At 34.1% G+C, this 17,827-nt stretch overlaps 1 protein-coding gene across 2 annotated transcripts in view; it reads right to left on the bottom strand.

The window, feature by feature from the left end:
• Window positions 1-17,827, bottom strand: part of TRIM33 (tripartite motif containing 33) — a 144,503-nt gene that overhangs the window by 27,009 nt on the left and 99,667 nt on the right. For both annotated transcript variants that reach the window (XM_027536004.1, XM_027536005.1), the window contains exons 5-11: window positions 16,206-16,322; window positions 13,352-13,466; window positions 11,189-11,335; window positions 10,606-10,723; window positions 8,942-9,213; window positions 8,044-8,208; window positions 1,290-1,490 (exon numbers count right to left, since the gene is read on the bottom strand). In XM_027536004.1, coding sequence (XP_027391805.1) covers window positions 1,290-1,490; window positions 8,044-8,208; window positions 8,942-9,213; window positions 10,606-10,723; window positions 11,189-11,335; window positions 13,352-13,466; window positions 16,206-16,322 — 1,135 coding nt within the window. The remainder of the gene's footprint in view (window positions 1-1,289; window positions 1,491-8,043; window positions 8,209-8,941; window positions 9,214-10,605; window positions 10,724-11,188; window positions 11,336-13,351; window positions 13,467-16,205; window positions 16,323-17,827) is intronic.

Here is a 17,827-nt window from a genome sequence, read left to right as displayed (position 1 = left end):
CCCCTCAATACTCTACTTTTCCACACCTACAATCCCAAACCGTCTCCCCGCTATCTCTATGGATAGCAGTGGGAGAGAAATGGATTTGTAATCAGGTGCTAGGCTTTGAAATGCAACTTACCATTTATTGGGTGACTGAGAAAGTAACTAACCTCTCTCACTCTCTTTCATGAAATAGGGATACTAGATATCATATGAGATGATTTCAAGCATTAAACCAACATTTTATAAATTACAAGCTTACAACTTACAAATTTTATTTTTTATCGATTTATTCCAAAATTCTACACTGTATAGTCCAGTGCTCTTAACACCACTACACCTACCAATCACTTAGCCAAAAGATTTCTCCTATTACTAGGGAAACAATCAGATTAAGAGAATTCATAAGTTAGTGATTCTGAAACAATTCTGAAGTTATAGAAACATCCTTTAAAACTATACTATAAATCCACTAAATACATTAAGAGAATTCATGAGTTAGTGATTCTGAAACAATTCTGAAGTTATAGAAACATCCTTTAAAACTATACTATAAATCCACTAAATACATAATTACTAAACTGCAGCCATGAAGTCTCACAGGTCCTAATGTTTTAGTGATTTCACTGCTCCTTGCTCCCACAGTGACCCTTGACTCTGAATAACTCATACTATACATGAGATGACTCAATACAACCTTCAAGTTTTATATTTAATTTTTTAAAATGATTTTAATTCAAATACATTTATAAAATTTTAGAAGGCACCAAATAATATTTTTCTTCAGAAATAATGCTACAGGTGAAAGGGACACAACAGCTCAGAGACCCATCCTGCCCATCTTTTACTCCTCACTATTACTTCTCTCTCAGTACTGCCCCTGTACATGCCTGATATCTACACCTTCCAACCTCCTCCTTTCTCAGTCAAACCTATTTGCACAAGTTTTTTTTGCACCTAACAGAAGATTCACAAAAATTTAATTTATTTTGGTCCTGGGTCTTCTCTCTGGATCTAAACCTTCTCTCTGGATCTAATGAAGCAAAAGTGCTGCATTAAACACTAGGTTTGCCTGTTGGCAGATGACACATAAGCAAAGCTGACGCCCTGTAGCTTTAAAATATTGAGAAGTACTAGGTCTAGCACGTGTAAATTTTTAAAATTCAAATATTTAGACCAATTTTTTTTGAAATTTCAAAACAAATATTGCAGCTGCATTAAAAAAAATACAAAAGCAACCAGAAATATATACGCAACTCCCTAATTAACAATAGGTTTTAAATCTCTCATTCAACTTAAATACAAACCTGTATAGGTGGAATATCTGGCAGCGATGGCAGGTTTTCTGGATTGGTAACCGAAGGAATTAATTCTATTGCAGTAACAGATGGGCTGGTGGGACCTCGATTTGCATTCGCCATAGTAGCTGTAGTAGGGCTGGTTGGATTGACTGGGTTGTTATGTACTGACACAACAGGAAAGGGTCCAGCATGCCCTGGGTTTGAATGCTGTTAGGAAAAGAAGATGTTATCATTACTTGATCTGCCAGGATAGCCTAATATGAACGGTATCTTGATGACAATTTTCAGTTAAGTAAGGATACAAAAATTCAGTGTTTGATACCTGTGGCTGAGAGACAAAGAAATGGGCCCTTTCAAACTTATGCAGGAAAAATAAGATTCAAAGTTAGCCATTTCATTTTCTGTCCATTTTTGTATAGTATTTAGGAAAAAAAAATACTTGCCAATAATTGTACCCTGTCAATCTGGTGATATGATTTTACTTGAGAACAAAGATATATAAAAATAGATGATCTGGAAATCCCTAAAGTTTTCAATCATCAGACACAGAGAACCTCTGTTCCATCTATATTTCACTTTGACACTTTTGCCTTAATAAAAATAATTGTGTATTGTGTAACTAATATGGTAGAAAGAATGACAAATTTACAAATGGAAACATGGTTATCAATTCCTAACTCTTAATTCTGTGTGACTTTAGGCAAAATCACCATCTTGGTAATTTAGAAATGTGGAAAATGACAAATGAAAATGGACACCTGTCTTTCTGAGGGTTTTTATGAGGATCATTTAAGATAACATATAGAATTTAGAGAAGAGCTAACACCTATCCTACTCAAATTCTTCCAGAAAATTGTAGAGGAAGGTCAACTGCCAAACTCATTCTATGAGGCCACCATCACCCTAATACCAAAATCAAACAAAGATCCCACAAAAAAAGAAAACTACAGGCCAATATTGCTGATGAACATAGTTGCAAAAATCCTTAACAAAATTCTAGCAAACAGAATTCAACAACATATTAAAAAGATCACACATCACAACCAAGTGGGCTATATCCCAGGGATGCAAGGATTCTTCAATATTTGCAAATCAACCAAATTGAAAGATAAAAACCATATGATATTCTCAATAGATGCAGAAAAAGCCTTTGACAAAATTCAACATCCATTTATGATCAAAACGCTCCAGAAAGCAGGTATGGAAGGAACATACCTCAATATAATAAAAGCCATAGATGATAAACCCACAGCAAACATTATCCTCAATGGTGAAAAACTGAAAGCATTTCCCCTAAAGTCAAGAACAAGACAAGGGTGCCCACTCTCACCACTACTATTCAACATAGTTTTAGAAGTTTTAGCCACAGCAATCAGAAAAGAAAAAGAAATAAAAGGAATCCAGACTGGAAAAGAAGAAGTAAAACTCTCACTGTATGCAGAGAACATGATCCTTGACATACAAAACCCTAAGGACACCACCAGAAAATTACTAGAACTAATCAATGAATATAGTAAAGCTGCAGGATATAAAATTAATACACAGAAATCCCTTGCATTCCTATACACTAACAATGAGAAAACAGAAAGAGTAATTAAGGAAATAATTCCATTCACCATTGCGTCAAAAAGAATAAAATACTTAGGAATAAATCTATCTAAAGAAACAAAACACCTATATACGGAAAACTATAAAACACTGATCAAAGAAATCAAAGATAACAACAATAGATGGAGAAATATACCATGTTCATGGATCAGAAGAATCAATATAGTGAAAATGAGTATACTACCCAAAGCAACCTACAGATTCAATGCAATCCCTATCAAGCTACCAATGGTATTTTTCACAGAACTAGAATAAATAATTTCACAATTTGTATGGAAATGCAAAAAACCTTGAATAGCCAAAGCCATATTGAGAATGAAGAATGGAACTGGAGGAATCAACCTACCTGACTTCACAGACTATGCTACAAAGCTACAGTCATTAAGACAGTATGGTACTGGCACAAAGAAATATAGATCAATGGGACAAAATAGAAAGTCCAGAGATAAATCCACGCACCTATGGACACCTTATCTTTGACAAAGGAGGCAAGAATATACAATGGAGAAAAGACAATCTCTTTAACAAGTGGTGCTAGGAAAACTGGTCAACTACTTGTAAAAGAATGAAACTAGAAGACTTTCTAACACCATACACAAAAATAAACTCAAAATGGATTAAAGATCTAAACATAAGACCAAAAACTATAAAACTCCTAGAGGACAACATAGGCAAAACACTCTCCGACAAAAATCACAGCACGATCCTCTATGACCCACCTCCCACAGTAATGGAAATAAAAGCAAAAATAAACAAATGGGACCTAATTAAACTTAAAAGCTTTTGCACAACAAAGGAAACTATAAGCAAGGTGAAAAGACAGCCTTGAGAATGGGAGAAAATAATAGCAAACGAAGCAACTGGCAAAGGATTCATCTCAAAAATATACAAGCAGCTCATGCAGCTCAATTCCAGAAAATGAACGACCTAATCAAAAAATGGGCCAAAGAACTAAACAGACATTTCTCCAAAGACATACAGATGGCTAACAAACACATGAAAAGATGCTAAACATCATTCAGTATCAGAGAAATGCAAATTAAAACCACAATGAGGTACCATCTCACGCCGGTCAGAATGGCTGCTATCCAAAAGTATACAAACAATAAATGCTGGAGAGGGTGCAGAGAAAAGGGAACCCTCTTACACTGTTTGTGGGAATGCAAACTAGTACAGCCACTATACAGAACAGTGTGGAGATTCCTTTAAAAACTGGAAATAGAACTGCCATACGACCCAGCAATCCCACTGCTGGGCATACACACTGAGGAAACCAGAATTGAAAGAGACACATGTACTTTTTAGCAATCACATCACACCACTTTTTACAGCGCTAGGGCATGGAAGCAACCTAGATGTCCAAGGGCAGACAAATAGATAAGGAAGTTGCGGTACATATACACAATGGAATATTACTCAGCTATTAAAAAGAATGCATTCGAATCAGTTCTAATGAGGTGGATGAAACTGGAGCCTATTATACAGAGTGAAGTAAGTCAGAAAGAAAAACACCAATACAGTATATTAACGCATATGTATGGAATTTAGAAAGATGCTAACGATGACTCTATATGCAAGACAGCAAAAGAGACACAGATGTAAAGAACAGACTTTTGGACTCTGTGGGAGAAGGCGAAGTTGGGGTGATTTGAGAGAAGAGCACTGAAACACCTATATTATCATATGTGAAATAGATCGCCAGTCCAGGTTTGATGCACGAGACAGGGCACTCAGGGCTGGTGCACTGGGATGACCCTGAGGGATGGGATGGGAAGCGAGGCGGGGAGGGTGGTTCAGGATGGGGGACACATGTACACCCATGGCTGATTCATGTCAATGAATGGCAAAAACCACTACAATACTGTAACGTAATTAGCTCCAATTAAAATAAATAAATTAACTTAAAAAAAAAAAGCTATGGTTTTTCCAGTAGTCATATATGGATGTGAGAGTTGGACTATAAAGAAAGCTGAGCACCAAAAAATTGATGCTTTTGAACTGTGGTGTTGGAGAAGACTCTTGAGAGTCCCTTGGACTGCAAGTACATCAAACCAGTCCATCCTAAAGGAAAATCAGTCCTGAATATTCATTGGAAGGACTGATGCTGAAGCTGAAACTCCAATACTTTGGCCACCCGATGCACAGAATTGACTCATTGGAAAAGACCCTGATGCTGGGAAAGACTGAAGGCAGGAGAAGGAGAAAACAGAGGATGAGCAGGTTGGATGGCATCACCAACTTGATGGACAAGAGTTTGAGCAAGTTTCGGGAGTTGGGTAATGGACAGGGAAGCCTGGCGTCCATGGGATCGCAAAGAGTCAAACACGACTGATTGAACTGAACTGAACTGACATACAAAATAAACAAGCTACAAGGATATACTGTATAGCACAGAGAATATAACCAATATTTTATAACTATAAATGAAGTATAATCTTTGAAAATTGTGAATCACTATGTTGCACACCTGAAACACTATTGAAAATCAACTATATCTCAATTAAAAAAGAAAACAAAATATTTGCAGTAGGTTTCTGATATATTTTCTCAGGATAAAGAAAATTTCTTCTATTCAGTTTACAAGATTACCATGAATCATTACTTTTATCAGATACCTTTCTGTATCCATTGAGATGATCCTTAATGTGGTGATTTAAACTAAGAGTTGTTTAATGTTCTTGTTTTCTCAAGATAAATTTAATTATATGTGATAAACATACATATATATGTGCTATATAAAAAAATAAGAGATTAAAATCTCTGGGAAATAACTTAGTATACACATATAAACCATCTGAAATATTTTAAAACTTAAAATTCTAACAGTCAGTGATTTCTGTAGGACCCAAAGTCTAAGGACAAGGTCCTAAGATGGTTGGTCTGATTTTGTAGCTTCTGCACCATTCTAAAGGGTGTACCTGCCTCCTGGTACTATTTGAAGGCTTTCCAAGAACTAAGGGGTCATTGTGTATGTGAATACTTTTAAGGAAATTAAAATCTAGATAGTCAACCTTCATATATACTTTTTTCTGAAGAAAACCCAATTTACCTAAGAATGTACCATGGTCTGTGAGTTTTTCCCAACTATTTCTTTCAAAACTGCCCTTCTCCAAAAATAAGAAATAACACAGGACATCTCTAACTCATCTCTAATCTAATCCAACATATCGCCCCAGCATAAAACACACACACACACACACACAAAAACAATGCTGAAGAGATAGGCAAATGTACAGTTGAAAATAAAGGCATCAATCAATCAGCAGACAGAGTGTCTGGCTCTAAAACCTGGGTAACCAATCTTTGGATTGAGCTCTGATGATACTTAATGATCAACAAAAATGACAGAAGGCCTAAAGAAGTTGTCAACTGGTAAATCAATGCTGAATTCTGACTTACTCTCAACAGTAAAAGGTAACAAACATACAAATATGCATAAATGAATAGGAAAGGAAAAAGGCTCTATCACATAAAGAAATGTATATCTCAAAGAATTTAATTTTTGTTCCCTAATATTCTTAAACCATGTAAATATATATCTTAAACTGTATAGGAATAATTGTAATGAAAATCTGGTCTAAAGAAAAAGTATTAATGCTTGATAACAGCATTCAGAATTTTAAAATAGAAAGACTTCTTTCCAGCAGAAAACTGCAACAAACTGATTCACAATTCTATCAAACATAAATATATTAAGATAAAATTCTATAAAAGTAGAAAATAAATTTAAGTCCAAGGAGAAAAAAGTATGTAATTTTGACTTTCAAAAAATAACTTGCTAAGATAAAGAAATATTGTATGATATCCCCTATATGTGGAATCTAAAAAGAAATAATACAAATGAACTTATTTATAAAACAGAAACAGATTCATAGACTTAGAAAACAAACTTTTGGTTACCATGAGGGAACAATGGGGGCAAGGGACAGTCAGGGAGTTTTGGATCGATATGTACACACTGCTTTATTTAAAATGAATAACCAACAAGGAATAGCACAGGGAACTGTCAGTGTTACGTGCTAGCTTGATGGGAGAGGAATTTATGGGAGAATGGAGACATGTATATTTATGGCTGAGTCCCTTTGCTGTCCACCCAAAACTATCACAGCACTGTAAATCGGCTATAATCCAAGAGAAAATAAAAAAGTTTAAGGAAACAACAACAACAACAAAAACAATCTGCTACTGTATTTGGGACTCCAGTGAATCCACTTAAAAAATAATGCAAGGGTTTTACTTTATAATGTTAGTATTTATAATATGGTAGACAGTAAGCCCTGTAAAGGGCTTACTATTTAAACTTAAACTTGTAATGGAAGTTTTAAATGTCAACCTTCAAATGTGAGGTATTACGGTATGTATTTTCCAAAAGTCTTTCAGAGGTAAATGAGCCAAAAAGTTGGAGGACCACTTCTCTAGGATGGTATTTGTGCAACTTTAGTATGCAGGTCCATCTAAATCAGTACAAGTTCACATATTTCTGAGTATTCCCCTCCTGTAAATTCTGATTCAATGGATATAGTTCAGAATGTATTTATGACAAGATGCCCCAGTAATTCTCATGGCCTTTATATCATACTTTGAGAAACATCACTCTAACAATGATAAAATGACCTTTTTTTTTATATATCACCAGAAATCCTATGTAAAAGTAATCATACCTTCCTATACAATCTACTATTCAAGCAAAGATTAGAAAACATGCCTCTCTAAACACAAGAGTAGGTATACCCATCTTAAAATAAACAACACTGAGTAAAGAGAGGAATAAAAAAGTCAAAATGTCATATTAAAAGATCAGAAGAATAATTTCAAGAAACTAAAGTTTTATTCTTAATTTTACCATTACCTCTAGGAACTCTGAGTAAATAATAAGCTCCTTTATTTTTCACTTCTGTAAAATGAATTGGTTGGACTAAATAAGGGATGCTCAACACAAAGTATACATTGGGTTTAAAGACATCAAAGAAGCTCTTAAAATTTAATACAAATTTTATGTGTATTTTCCTGGGACAGGAAGATAACACAGCATTAGTCAAATTCTCAAAGGTATCAATGACCACCCTTCCTCCCTCCCACAACTGATTTTAAAAAATTGCTGTCTTTTAGTTTTAAAATTGTATGATTCTTACAAATGTAACTCTAGGCATACTTGTCTTTGGAGATGTGGCTGCATCATGGAATACTGAGGGCCGCTGTGCCTGGGTATCCCTGGTATTCGGGTAGCATTCTGAGCCAATCTCATTTGATGGGCTTGGAAAGCTCCACAATTCATGTTGCCTCTTTGCATTGCTTGAACACTGATCAATCTTGGAGGCTGCAAAAGGTATATATTGCATTTATGTAATAATATTTATAAATTTATCTTTCAATTATAAAATGTTACAGTAAAAATAATTTTCTCAGGATAGTAAAAAGTGTAAGTCATTCTGCTCGTGTCTTGCCCCAATCTCCTTCTCTTAGTCTAAGTGTGTTTCAAAGCCTATCAGCATTAACTTAATGAACCCCGGATGAACAGTTTTGATTTGGATGAGAGAGAAGAGAGCAGGGAAGATACAGGAAAGGAAATGATTTGACCAAAAGCCTAAAGAACGTATCAGATATCAGATAGAACACGGTTCTTTGACCCAAAACCACAGGTGCAGAATAAAAAAGATGTGGTATAGAGGGATAAAAGTATGTATACCTCCACAGTGTGTGTGCTCAGTCGCTTAGTGTCAGACTCTTTGCCAAGAATACTGGAGTGGGATGCAATTTCCTACTTCAGGGGATCTTCCTGACCCAGTGATAGAATTTTTGTTTCCTGCATACCTCCATAGTACTAGTGAGTTAATTGTTTCCCATCATAGTATTTAACTCTTGTCCTTCCTCACACGTCCCCCACATCCCTGCCATATCCAAAGAAAATGTTTAAACTGACCTTTGAGCTCTGTCCCTTGATCTCTGTCCCCATTAGTAACTTTGAAATGTGTAACTCACCTATATAGGACAGAGTATATACAGACTTGAGGTCTTCATAATTTGTCTCAGTAATGCGATACAACGCTCACCTGTTGCTGTAACATCTGAGGGGCTGCCTGTCTGGAGTGCTGCTGTGTTGTTGTTGTTGTTGTTGGTACGGGTGCAGGTGGCTGCTGCATCCTCATCTGCTGCAACTGCTGTTTCTGTGCATACACTTGCTGTTGCATATGTTGAAGGCGAAGCTGTGCTAAGTTAATCTGTCCAGGGGTTTTACTAATGTGGTTTGTCCCTGGAGGAACTTGCCCAACTACAACATTAGGAGTATAACCAGGAGCTGGTTTACTCTCTATTACTAGATTACCTGAAGGATTTAAAAAAAATGAGAGTAATTTGCATATAATCAACATCTACATCATGGACTAATCATTATATTTTCCTCTTTCCTCTGACAACTACCACCACTCAAAGCTCCCAATAGCACAACAACAAAGGGAGCTAGGGTCAAAGATGGTAACGGTCAGAAACCTAATATAGTCCAAAGCCAATTAATTGATTTCTGATTACTCAGAATGATATATTATCTGCCCTTATTATTTACACAAATGTACAGAAAATTAAACAGCTGAAAGATACACTATGAGAAGAGGCCCACCTAGTCAGTCTAAATAAATTCTCTCCCGAGGAGATTCAAGGATATCCGAGATTGCTAATACCGATTCCATCTGCCTTTGAACTGTCAAAATGTGCAGGGAAGAGTACTACACTGTTTTCTATGGACATGTTGAATGTTTTAAAACTATTACTATTTATATCCTTGGAAATGACAAATTCTCCTTCCTTTTTCCAGAGTCAAGTACTTTCTAGGAATAGAACGCATATTTTAGGAAGGTTTGACCTAAAGTAGAGTTGGCAAACCTTTTTCATGTAATAAGCCAGATTTTTAGGCTTTGCAGGCCACATAAGATCTGTCATATACTTTTTAACAACTCTTTAAAACATAAAAGCCAAACTTAGCTACCACATCACACAAAAACAGTTTGCTGATGCCTGATCTAAAGCTATAGCCAAACCTGAATATACACAAAGATTATTACTATTTTTACAAAAAGCCTTTCATCTATGCTTTTACAGCTTCCAATGGTGAGCACTTGACTATTCTGAAAATAAGTTTAATCCATCTGTAGACAGCTCTAACTGTTGATTGGGGAAGGCAATGTTTTATTGTAAACTGAGCTGTTTATACATTTATCTATAATTTTCACCTACAGTCCTTAGATCCACATTGTGGAGTAACAAAAGCAAAGTCCATTTGGCTTCCATGTCTAAAGAGCTACTCTTATCTTTCAACCATGCCTCAGAACATGGGATCTGGACACATTAGCATGCTGAAAGGCTTCCTCAAGTGGACAATTTTGTACCATTAATATATAAGCTACTAAGCATGTAAGAAATTATTTAGAGAAAAAACTCATTTGCTAAGTTTTTGACATGTAACAGTCCATAGCAATTTTAAAAGATGTGGGGGAAAAAGTTAGAAATGATCCCTACTATTGAAAACTATACAGAGGAGACTCTCAACATTCTTAAAGATGTAATGAACAAAGCTGAAGTGAGTTTCCAATGAAGAACTTATCTTTCAAAAGTTTACATGCTAGAATGTCACTTAAAATCTTGAAGTACCTAAGATTTGTTTTAGCTGCTTTCTCCTAATTCAGTGTTCCAAATTATAGCCATACAACTAATTATTTCTTACCTAAATTGACTACATTCTTTGCCCAAAAGGTAGGATCACAATGGAAACGTATTGCTCCATTAGCAGCAGGGACAGGATCACACCGTGCTTTCAAAATATGGCGCAACTGAAAAGTAATCTTAAAGGGAAAAAATCACATTAGTCTTAAAATTAAATACCACTTGAGAAAACAAACAAGATAAAGACATAATAAAACCTCATGTAGCCCCAGAGTGTCCATCTCAGATGAGACAGAATCAGTGTTTAAAAAAACTATATTAACAATCAAACACACATGCTTGAATTTCTGCCATTTCTGGTGCTAAACTACATTATACAAGTATTTCCAAAACCTATGATTGACTCAAACCTTAGTGTATGATTTCATTTATATGAAATTCTAGAAAATGACAAAAATCAGACTAGTGGCTGCAAAATGCTAGGGGTAGAGAAAAACAAAAAAACTTTTGCAGGTAATGGAAACTTCCTATATTTTGGTGTGATGGTCATTACTTCTACTGAAATTCAAAATGTAAATTTAAATAGGTGTAAGTAACACCTTAATAAGGTCAACTTAAAGAAAAAGAAGATACTGGGGTCTCACCAGTCGCTTGCTGTACAGTAGTGCCGTGCTGCTACCACTTGCAATTGCCCAGTTAGTAAAGTTCATAACGTGTTTCACCTGCCGGGAAAGGCCTGTGATGTCATTCTGTTGCTGTAGTAACTTCATCTGTCTTTCTTTTGTAACATTCTGAAACAGAACAAGAGGTTCACTGAGGAATTACTATATATATCAGTTCAATTTCTATCACAAATGAACATAGTACTTATATTTATCTTTAAATATGGGATAACTTAAGCTCCTCATTATTTAATGAGTCTATGTTCAAGGACAAAGTTACTAACAAAAGAGGGACTAAAATTTAGTTCTTAGTTCTCTGGGCTAAAATAGACATTGTATATACAGAAACTAATGTTAATTATGTCTTCCTTCTCCTTCAGAAGATGAAAAGTCTTTGTTAAAAATAGTGTCCTTCTATTAGGCTAATCTAATATACAGAGCTTATGACTTATGAGCTGACCTTTAGAAATAATTTTATTATCTTAACTCAGTACACTTCTCAGGCCAAAGAAAATTTTGTGTTACCAGTGCCATCTACTGGTGTGGCAATGAGGCTGAAAAAACCTATTATTTTAAATATTAAGACAAAAGGAGAAAGATGAATTGCAGAGTGGAAGCAAAGATCAATTTGAGGAAAATGCTGCAAAGGAAAAATAAACTGCTTTCTGGGGATGAAACTTCCCAGAAGGAATAGAGGATGCTCTATGTCCTTTGACTTTCAGCATGCTAAACAACTTGCCTCTTCGGTCTTAACCACTTTCTTACAAGTGATTCAACTGAGTTTACTGAACAATATTTCTCCTAAGGAAATAACTTGCTCACTTTATAATGTAAATTAGTAGATAAAAATATTCAACTGATGGGAGTTTTATTTACAACTTCCCAGAAAATCATCCCTTTTATAAAGTTTAGGAAAACCTCTATTTTACAAAGTTTAGAAACATAGTACACTAGAAAATATCTATTGCTTAAATTATCAGCATGTTAGAAATATGTGGCAGATTTATCATTAGGTATTAGTGTATATTTTAGCAATAAAAGGTACTTTAATTCAAAACTTTTAATTCAAAAGTTCTTGAAATGGTTTCAGAACATTACTTTAGACTTATAATTAAAATGTATTTACTGTAAGTTAAAAGGTATCAAAAATAATTGCCTGCTCATGCTCTCCCTTTACAAGGTCCTTTTTAAAATAAAAATCTATTAAGGTTAAATGCAACTAGGCTGGATATACAACAGTCACAAGAAACCTCAAACTAACAATATGTGTGAGAGTACTTTTAATCTCACAATAGTGGAACAATGGCAACATGTATTTCAAAAGACAGAAATTCAGAAATCCTACTCTGCTGACATATATTTATATGTAATTATGCCTAATATTTCACAATTTTGAAGAAAGCAATAGCAACAGAAAAAAAATCTATGAAAAATTTGAGGTTAATAGTAACTAAAAGTTAATCAAATATCCATGTAATTTATTACTTTTCAATTCTGCTTTAAATGTAACCCCATATTACCTAAGCCAATTTAAAACCACAAAATTTTGAGAACAATCAACTATGGTCAGTAGAGTCTCTGATTAAAACAATCTGGATTTCACAAATTGACTGGCTTCTCATCTAGAAATTTAAATCATATATTAACCTCAAAATATGCAACATAAAGACATAATACAACAAAATTACCAGTAAATTTAAAGTTTATAAATTTCAAAATGAATAGCATTTTTAGGAAAACTATGGAACATTAAAAAATAAAATGAAGCACCCGCATGAGTCAGTAAGACTCCCAATATACATTCACACGTAAAAGTTAAACTGAGGGCCCATCTGAGGGGAGAAGAGGGAGTGTGGCAGGTCAGCTTTGTCTTCATTTATATCACATTTTAGTAATAATTCTTTCATTTCTAAGAGGCCAACACTATCTCCTAACTGATATAGCTAAAGTATTATTAATTAAATTGGGCTATAAAGTAACTAACTTGAAAAGAGGATTTTCCAATTAAAAAACACACGAAAAAAATTTTAACTGACTTTACTTTCATACCCCCCACAACCAATCTAAAAGAGCTTTCAATAAACATTAAAAACAGCTAAAGAGCAAGAGAAGCAGTTTTTGTTTTATTTTGGCTTTGAACCATACCTCTAGCTGCTGTAAGAGAGATTTTCCTTTCTTATTAATTTCATTGATAAGGGTGAAAATGGCCACTTTAATTTCCTGTTCTACTCGTTTGTTAGTCTCATTTACTTCTTTTATCCTGAATAAGAGAAATGCATCATTAGGTTATCGACTTATCCTACGTCTCTGAATTACCAACTGTAACAGAAATTCATCCAACTGGGCACTTAAACGAGTAATTAAATTTATGTCAAATGTACAACTTACGTTTTGGCAGGCCTGACCACTCAATTTGGCCCAAACAAGTTATGTATATAGACAAAGAATGAATTAAATATTTAGTAATTTTAAATTAAGTTCATAAAGGACAGTTTATTACACTACATGGCAATCTCCTTTAGTTTCTATGACATGAAAGTGATATACAAACATCTGCCATCAATGATTGCTGGTTTGTGTTAAATATGGCACATTGGTTCTATTTAATCATAGTGCTTTTCAAGAACAATGAGCAAAGAACCAATGTTGCAACCAATACTATTATCTTTTGAAATAGCAGGAAGCGTAGAAGCATTTAGGTTCACTTATAACTACTTCAAATGTGAATTCATATATACTCATTGCATGGGTTTTTCTCAAAATGACTTACTTCTCAAAATGTTTTAAGGGAATAAAACACTTTCATTCCTTTTATAAAAATAGCTGTTAAATGTTTTAGAAATAAATACAAGCTACCATTAAGTTATAAAAATTTTGGTTGCAAATATGAAATAGCCAATACCTTGCTATTTATAAAATAGGAAGAGAAAAATCCCACAAATATAAATACATAAAATGTTAACAAACAATCATAAGATGGTAACCTTCAACTTTTACACATTCTACTTTTATACAAACTATAACTAACACTTTCAACCACTAAAATTGCCTTTCATTTATCAAGTACAAATTTGAATAACTTGAATACACTGGATCAAGAATGTAGTTTTCCCTCCTTTGTACATCAGGCACTGGTTTGAAAGTTTTACTCAGTGCTGTCCTTATCTTATTAATGTGAGTACAGGACAAGTTTTTTTAAATCAGAGTGCTAATTACTAGTGCTAAGAAATACATGACTCAAAATGATTCGGAAAGGAAGGGGAGGTTCAAGAGGGAGGGAACATACACATACCTATGGCTGATTCATGCTGATGCATGGCAGAACCAACACAACATTGTAAAGCAATTATCCTCCCATTAAAAATAAATAAATTTAAAAATTAAAAAAAAAAAAGATTCAGCCAAAGGTTGAAATCATTAAGCATGCTGACAGTAGAGTCAAACACCCCTAGGTTTAAGCATGGATAATTTACATTCGATTGTAAAGGAAGAGAAAAATAAATGAATGTACATTAAAAAATGGAGAAAAGTCATCGAAGAATTTAAAAGAAGTATAATTATAGATTTTAATCTTAAATGCTTTATTTTAAAGCTTTCTGGAGATGAAATTCTTTCTCCAACCATCTGTAATCATACGACACATAAGCCTCACTTGTCTATACAGACTGAGGAACATTTATACAAAATATGCATAACATACATGGTATAAAAATACAGGACTGCATATGAATTCTCTCTCTATCCTTTGTCTGAAAAGGATAACCATCTGTAATTTATGAGAAGACAGTTATCCTCTCCAATATCATCTACAATATAACAGCATAAAAAACATCCTGACATAACCACAAGAACTAGTGGTTCCTGACTAGTATATGTGTATATACATTTACATATTGTCTACACTCTCTGAGGAGCCTCTATTTTCCTTTGGTATAACCTTTTAGGATGAAAGTTATAACATCTCTTAATGTCTAACATATTATTACCTAATATACTATATAATCACCATTCATTCATCTTCAATATTTTAAGTATTTAATGGGTCTTTTTAAATCATCAAAAATTAATTTTAATATTCTAGAGATCCTAGAAGTCTTAATTTTGTGAGTCTAAAGAATAAAAACATATGAACCCTTATTCATACCTCTAGGAACATACGGGTTTTAATTATGCCAGCTCCAAGTGTTTGTCTGCAAGGACTCCTTTAAGAGTCCTAATCTTCTTAACCTACTCACTTATGAACTTAGTCCCAACAGCCATTGTGGGTTTTTTGTGTCTGTTTTTGTTTGTTTTTCTGTGGCCACACTGCATGATCCGAGTCCCCTAACTAGGAATCAAACCCATGGCCCCTGGAGTAGAAGTATGGAGTCTTAACCATTGGACCACCAGAAAAGTCTCAGTCCCACGTGCTTTATCAACAAATTTAGTTAATTTAGAAATTAACAAAAATAGGATTTCTAAAAACTATTGTTGTTGTTCTAAAAACTAGTGTTGGTGATTTTAAAAAGCTAAAATTTGAGGGTTTACTATGTGCCAGAAACTGTGTTCTCATAATAATACAACTAAGATAAGTACTGTTTTTATTTTATTTTATTTATTTTTTTTTGATAAGTACTGTTTTTAATGTTTGTTTTACAGATGGAAAATTTGCCCACCGTTCTTCATATTCTCTCCTCTGTCTTCCACAGTCTCTAGTCAAAATTTTATAATTTAACTCTTTATACAATAATTGCTTTTTCTACACTTAACTAAGCCTTATGAAGACTAGAGTGATATTAACTATATAACAGTCAATGATGTATCCTAAATGAGTATCCAAAATTTTAGTGAATTAAATTTTCTTTAATAAACATCATAATCCAACCTCAAATCATTTACTCCTCAAAAAAAAAAATCTTTTCTATATATGCTTAATATAGAAGGAAAACAAATTTAAACTGGACCCACTGTGTTTAATAATCCTTAATGTGAAATTTTGGTTTTAAGGAACCACACTTACCTATTCTGCACCTGAGTAGCTGCAAAATGAACATAATTCTTCTTCTCAAGAAGCTTAGCCAGTAGATTCTCAATTGCACCTTTCTGGTTTTGAAAAGCTTCTTCCAAAAACTGATACCTTCAAAACAAACAAACAAAAAAAAATTACATTTAAAACAGAAAATTTATGACTGTGATTTGGGAATGAAAACTGCTGGATGAGTCAATCTTGAAACCTTAAATGATCAACATTCTAAGAAGGACACACACCCCTTACATCACCAGCAACTTTTAACTATCAATTCCCCTTCACTCTTAACCTGACCCAGTGAATCCACTATAAAACAAACAAAATCACTCAAAACTGCTCAAGTGTTCTTACATTAGAGTTTTGATTCAGGATTGCATTTTTTAAAAATCCAAATACTGGCATGAGTTATATACATTTTAAATCAGAAAATATAATCACATTGCACAAAATACTTTCAAAGGTGGGAAAACTTCCCACAATTTCAAAATCATAAAATCACTGCTACTATTGTAATATATGTGTGTGTTAGTTGCTCAGTCATGTCCAACTCTTTGCAACTCCATGGACTATAGCCCACCAGGCTCCTCTGTCCATGGAATTCATCAGGCAAGAATACTGGAGTGGGTTGCCACTTCCTTCTCCAGGGGATCTTCCCGACCCAGGGATCAAATCCATGTCTCCTGCATCGCAGGCAGATTCTTTACCATCTGAGCCACCAGGAAAATCATACAGAAATATAATATAAAAGATCTGAAGAAGAGAGAAGGGGAAGATCAGCTAGAACTCTAAAGACAGTAGTTCAGATGATCAGGGTACAGTACTAATGGGTATAGCTGAATAAACAAGCTTGAACAATGGTCTCTGACTTTGTCGCAGTGATCAACATTTTTGGTAATTTGAAAGTTTAACTGGAGCCATAACATCCATGATATAACCTAAAAACTGAACGCCTAGCTAAGGCAGAATCAAGAAAAGATTGCCAGAAAAGAGAAGCTCAAGGCACTGAAGAAGTTTTCATTGTCTATGTGGACACAGATCATTAAAGTAAAAGCAGAAATTGAGATGCAGAGGAAGGCTATGAGCACCTAAATGTTTGTACCTTTAGTAAAGGTCTCCATTGTGGTAAATACAGGAGGAAAGGCTATGAAGTTGTTAACAAAAGGAAAGTTTGCTGAGTGGTGGGGTTTAAGATGTAAAGGAAAAATTGAGAGAATTAGAATGCAAAGTTTAGAACAATAGGGTGAGTGCGGTTACACAAAATAGCTGGCAAATGAGGTTTTTATTTTGTGCATTAAAAATTTTTTATTATAGTGAAATATACATAACAGGCATATCATTTTATGATTTTCAAGGAGAAAAATTTTAAAGCAAAAAAAAAGAACCTATCTACAATGTAAAATCTAGCACATGATAACTTGTATGATATATTAACTAAACAGCACAAAAGCATGTGAGTATTTTAATTTAAAAGGCTTTTAAAAGAGGTTCTGTTACAAAGGTGAGCCAGACTATTCCTTCATTGAAGAAACATTAAAGGAACAAGATTTGATTCATTTCCTATACCATTTATTTCTCAAAGGCCAAAATGAAATTTTACTTTGTTTAATCTGTAT

Source organism: Bos indicus x Bos taurus, chromosome 3 (assembly GCF_003369695.1).
Source record: "Bos indicus x Bos taurus breed Angus x Brahman F1 hybrid chromosome 3, Bos_hybrid_MaternalHap_v2.0, whole genome shotgun sequence".
NCBI classification, from domain to species: Eukaryota; Metazoa; Chordata; class Mammalia; order Artiodactyla; family Bovidae; genus Bos; species Bos indicus x Bos taurus.
This window is presented reverse-complemented; position numbering and strand designations above follow the sequence as displayed.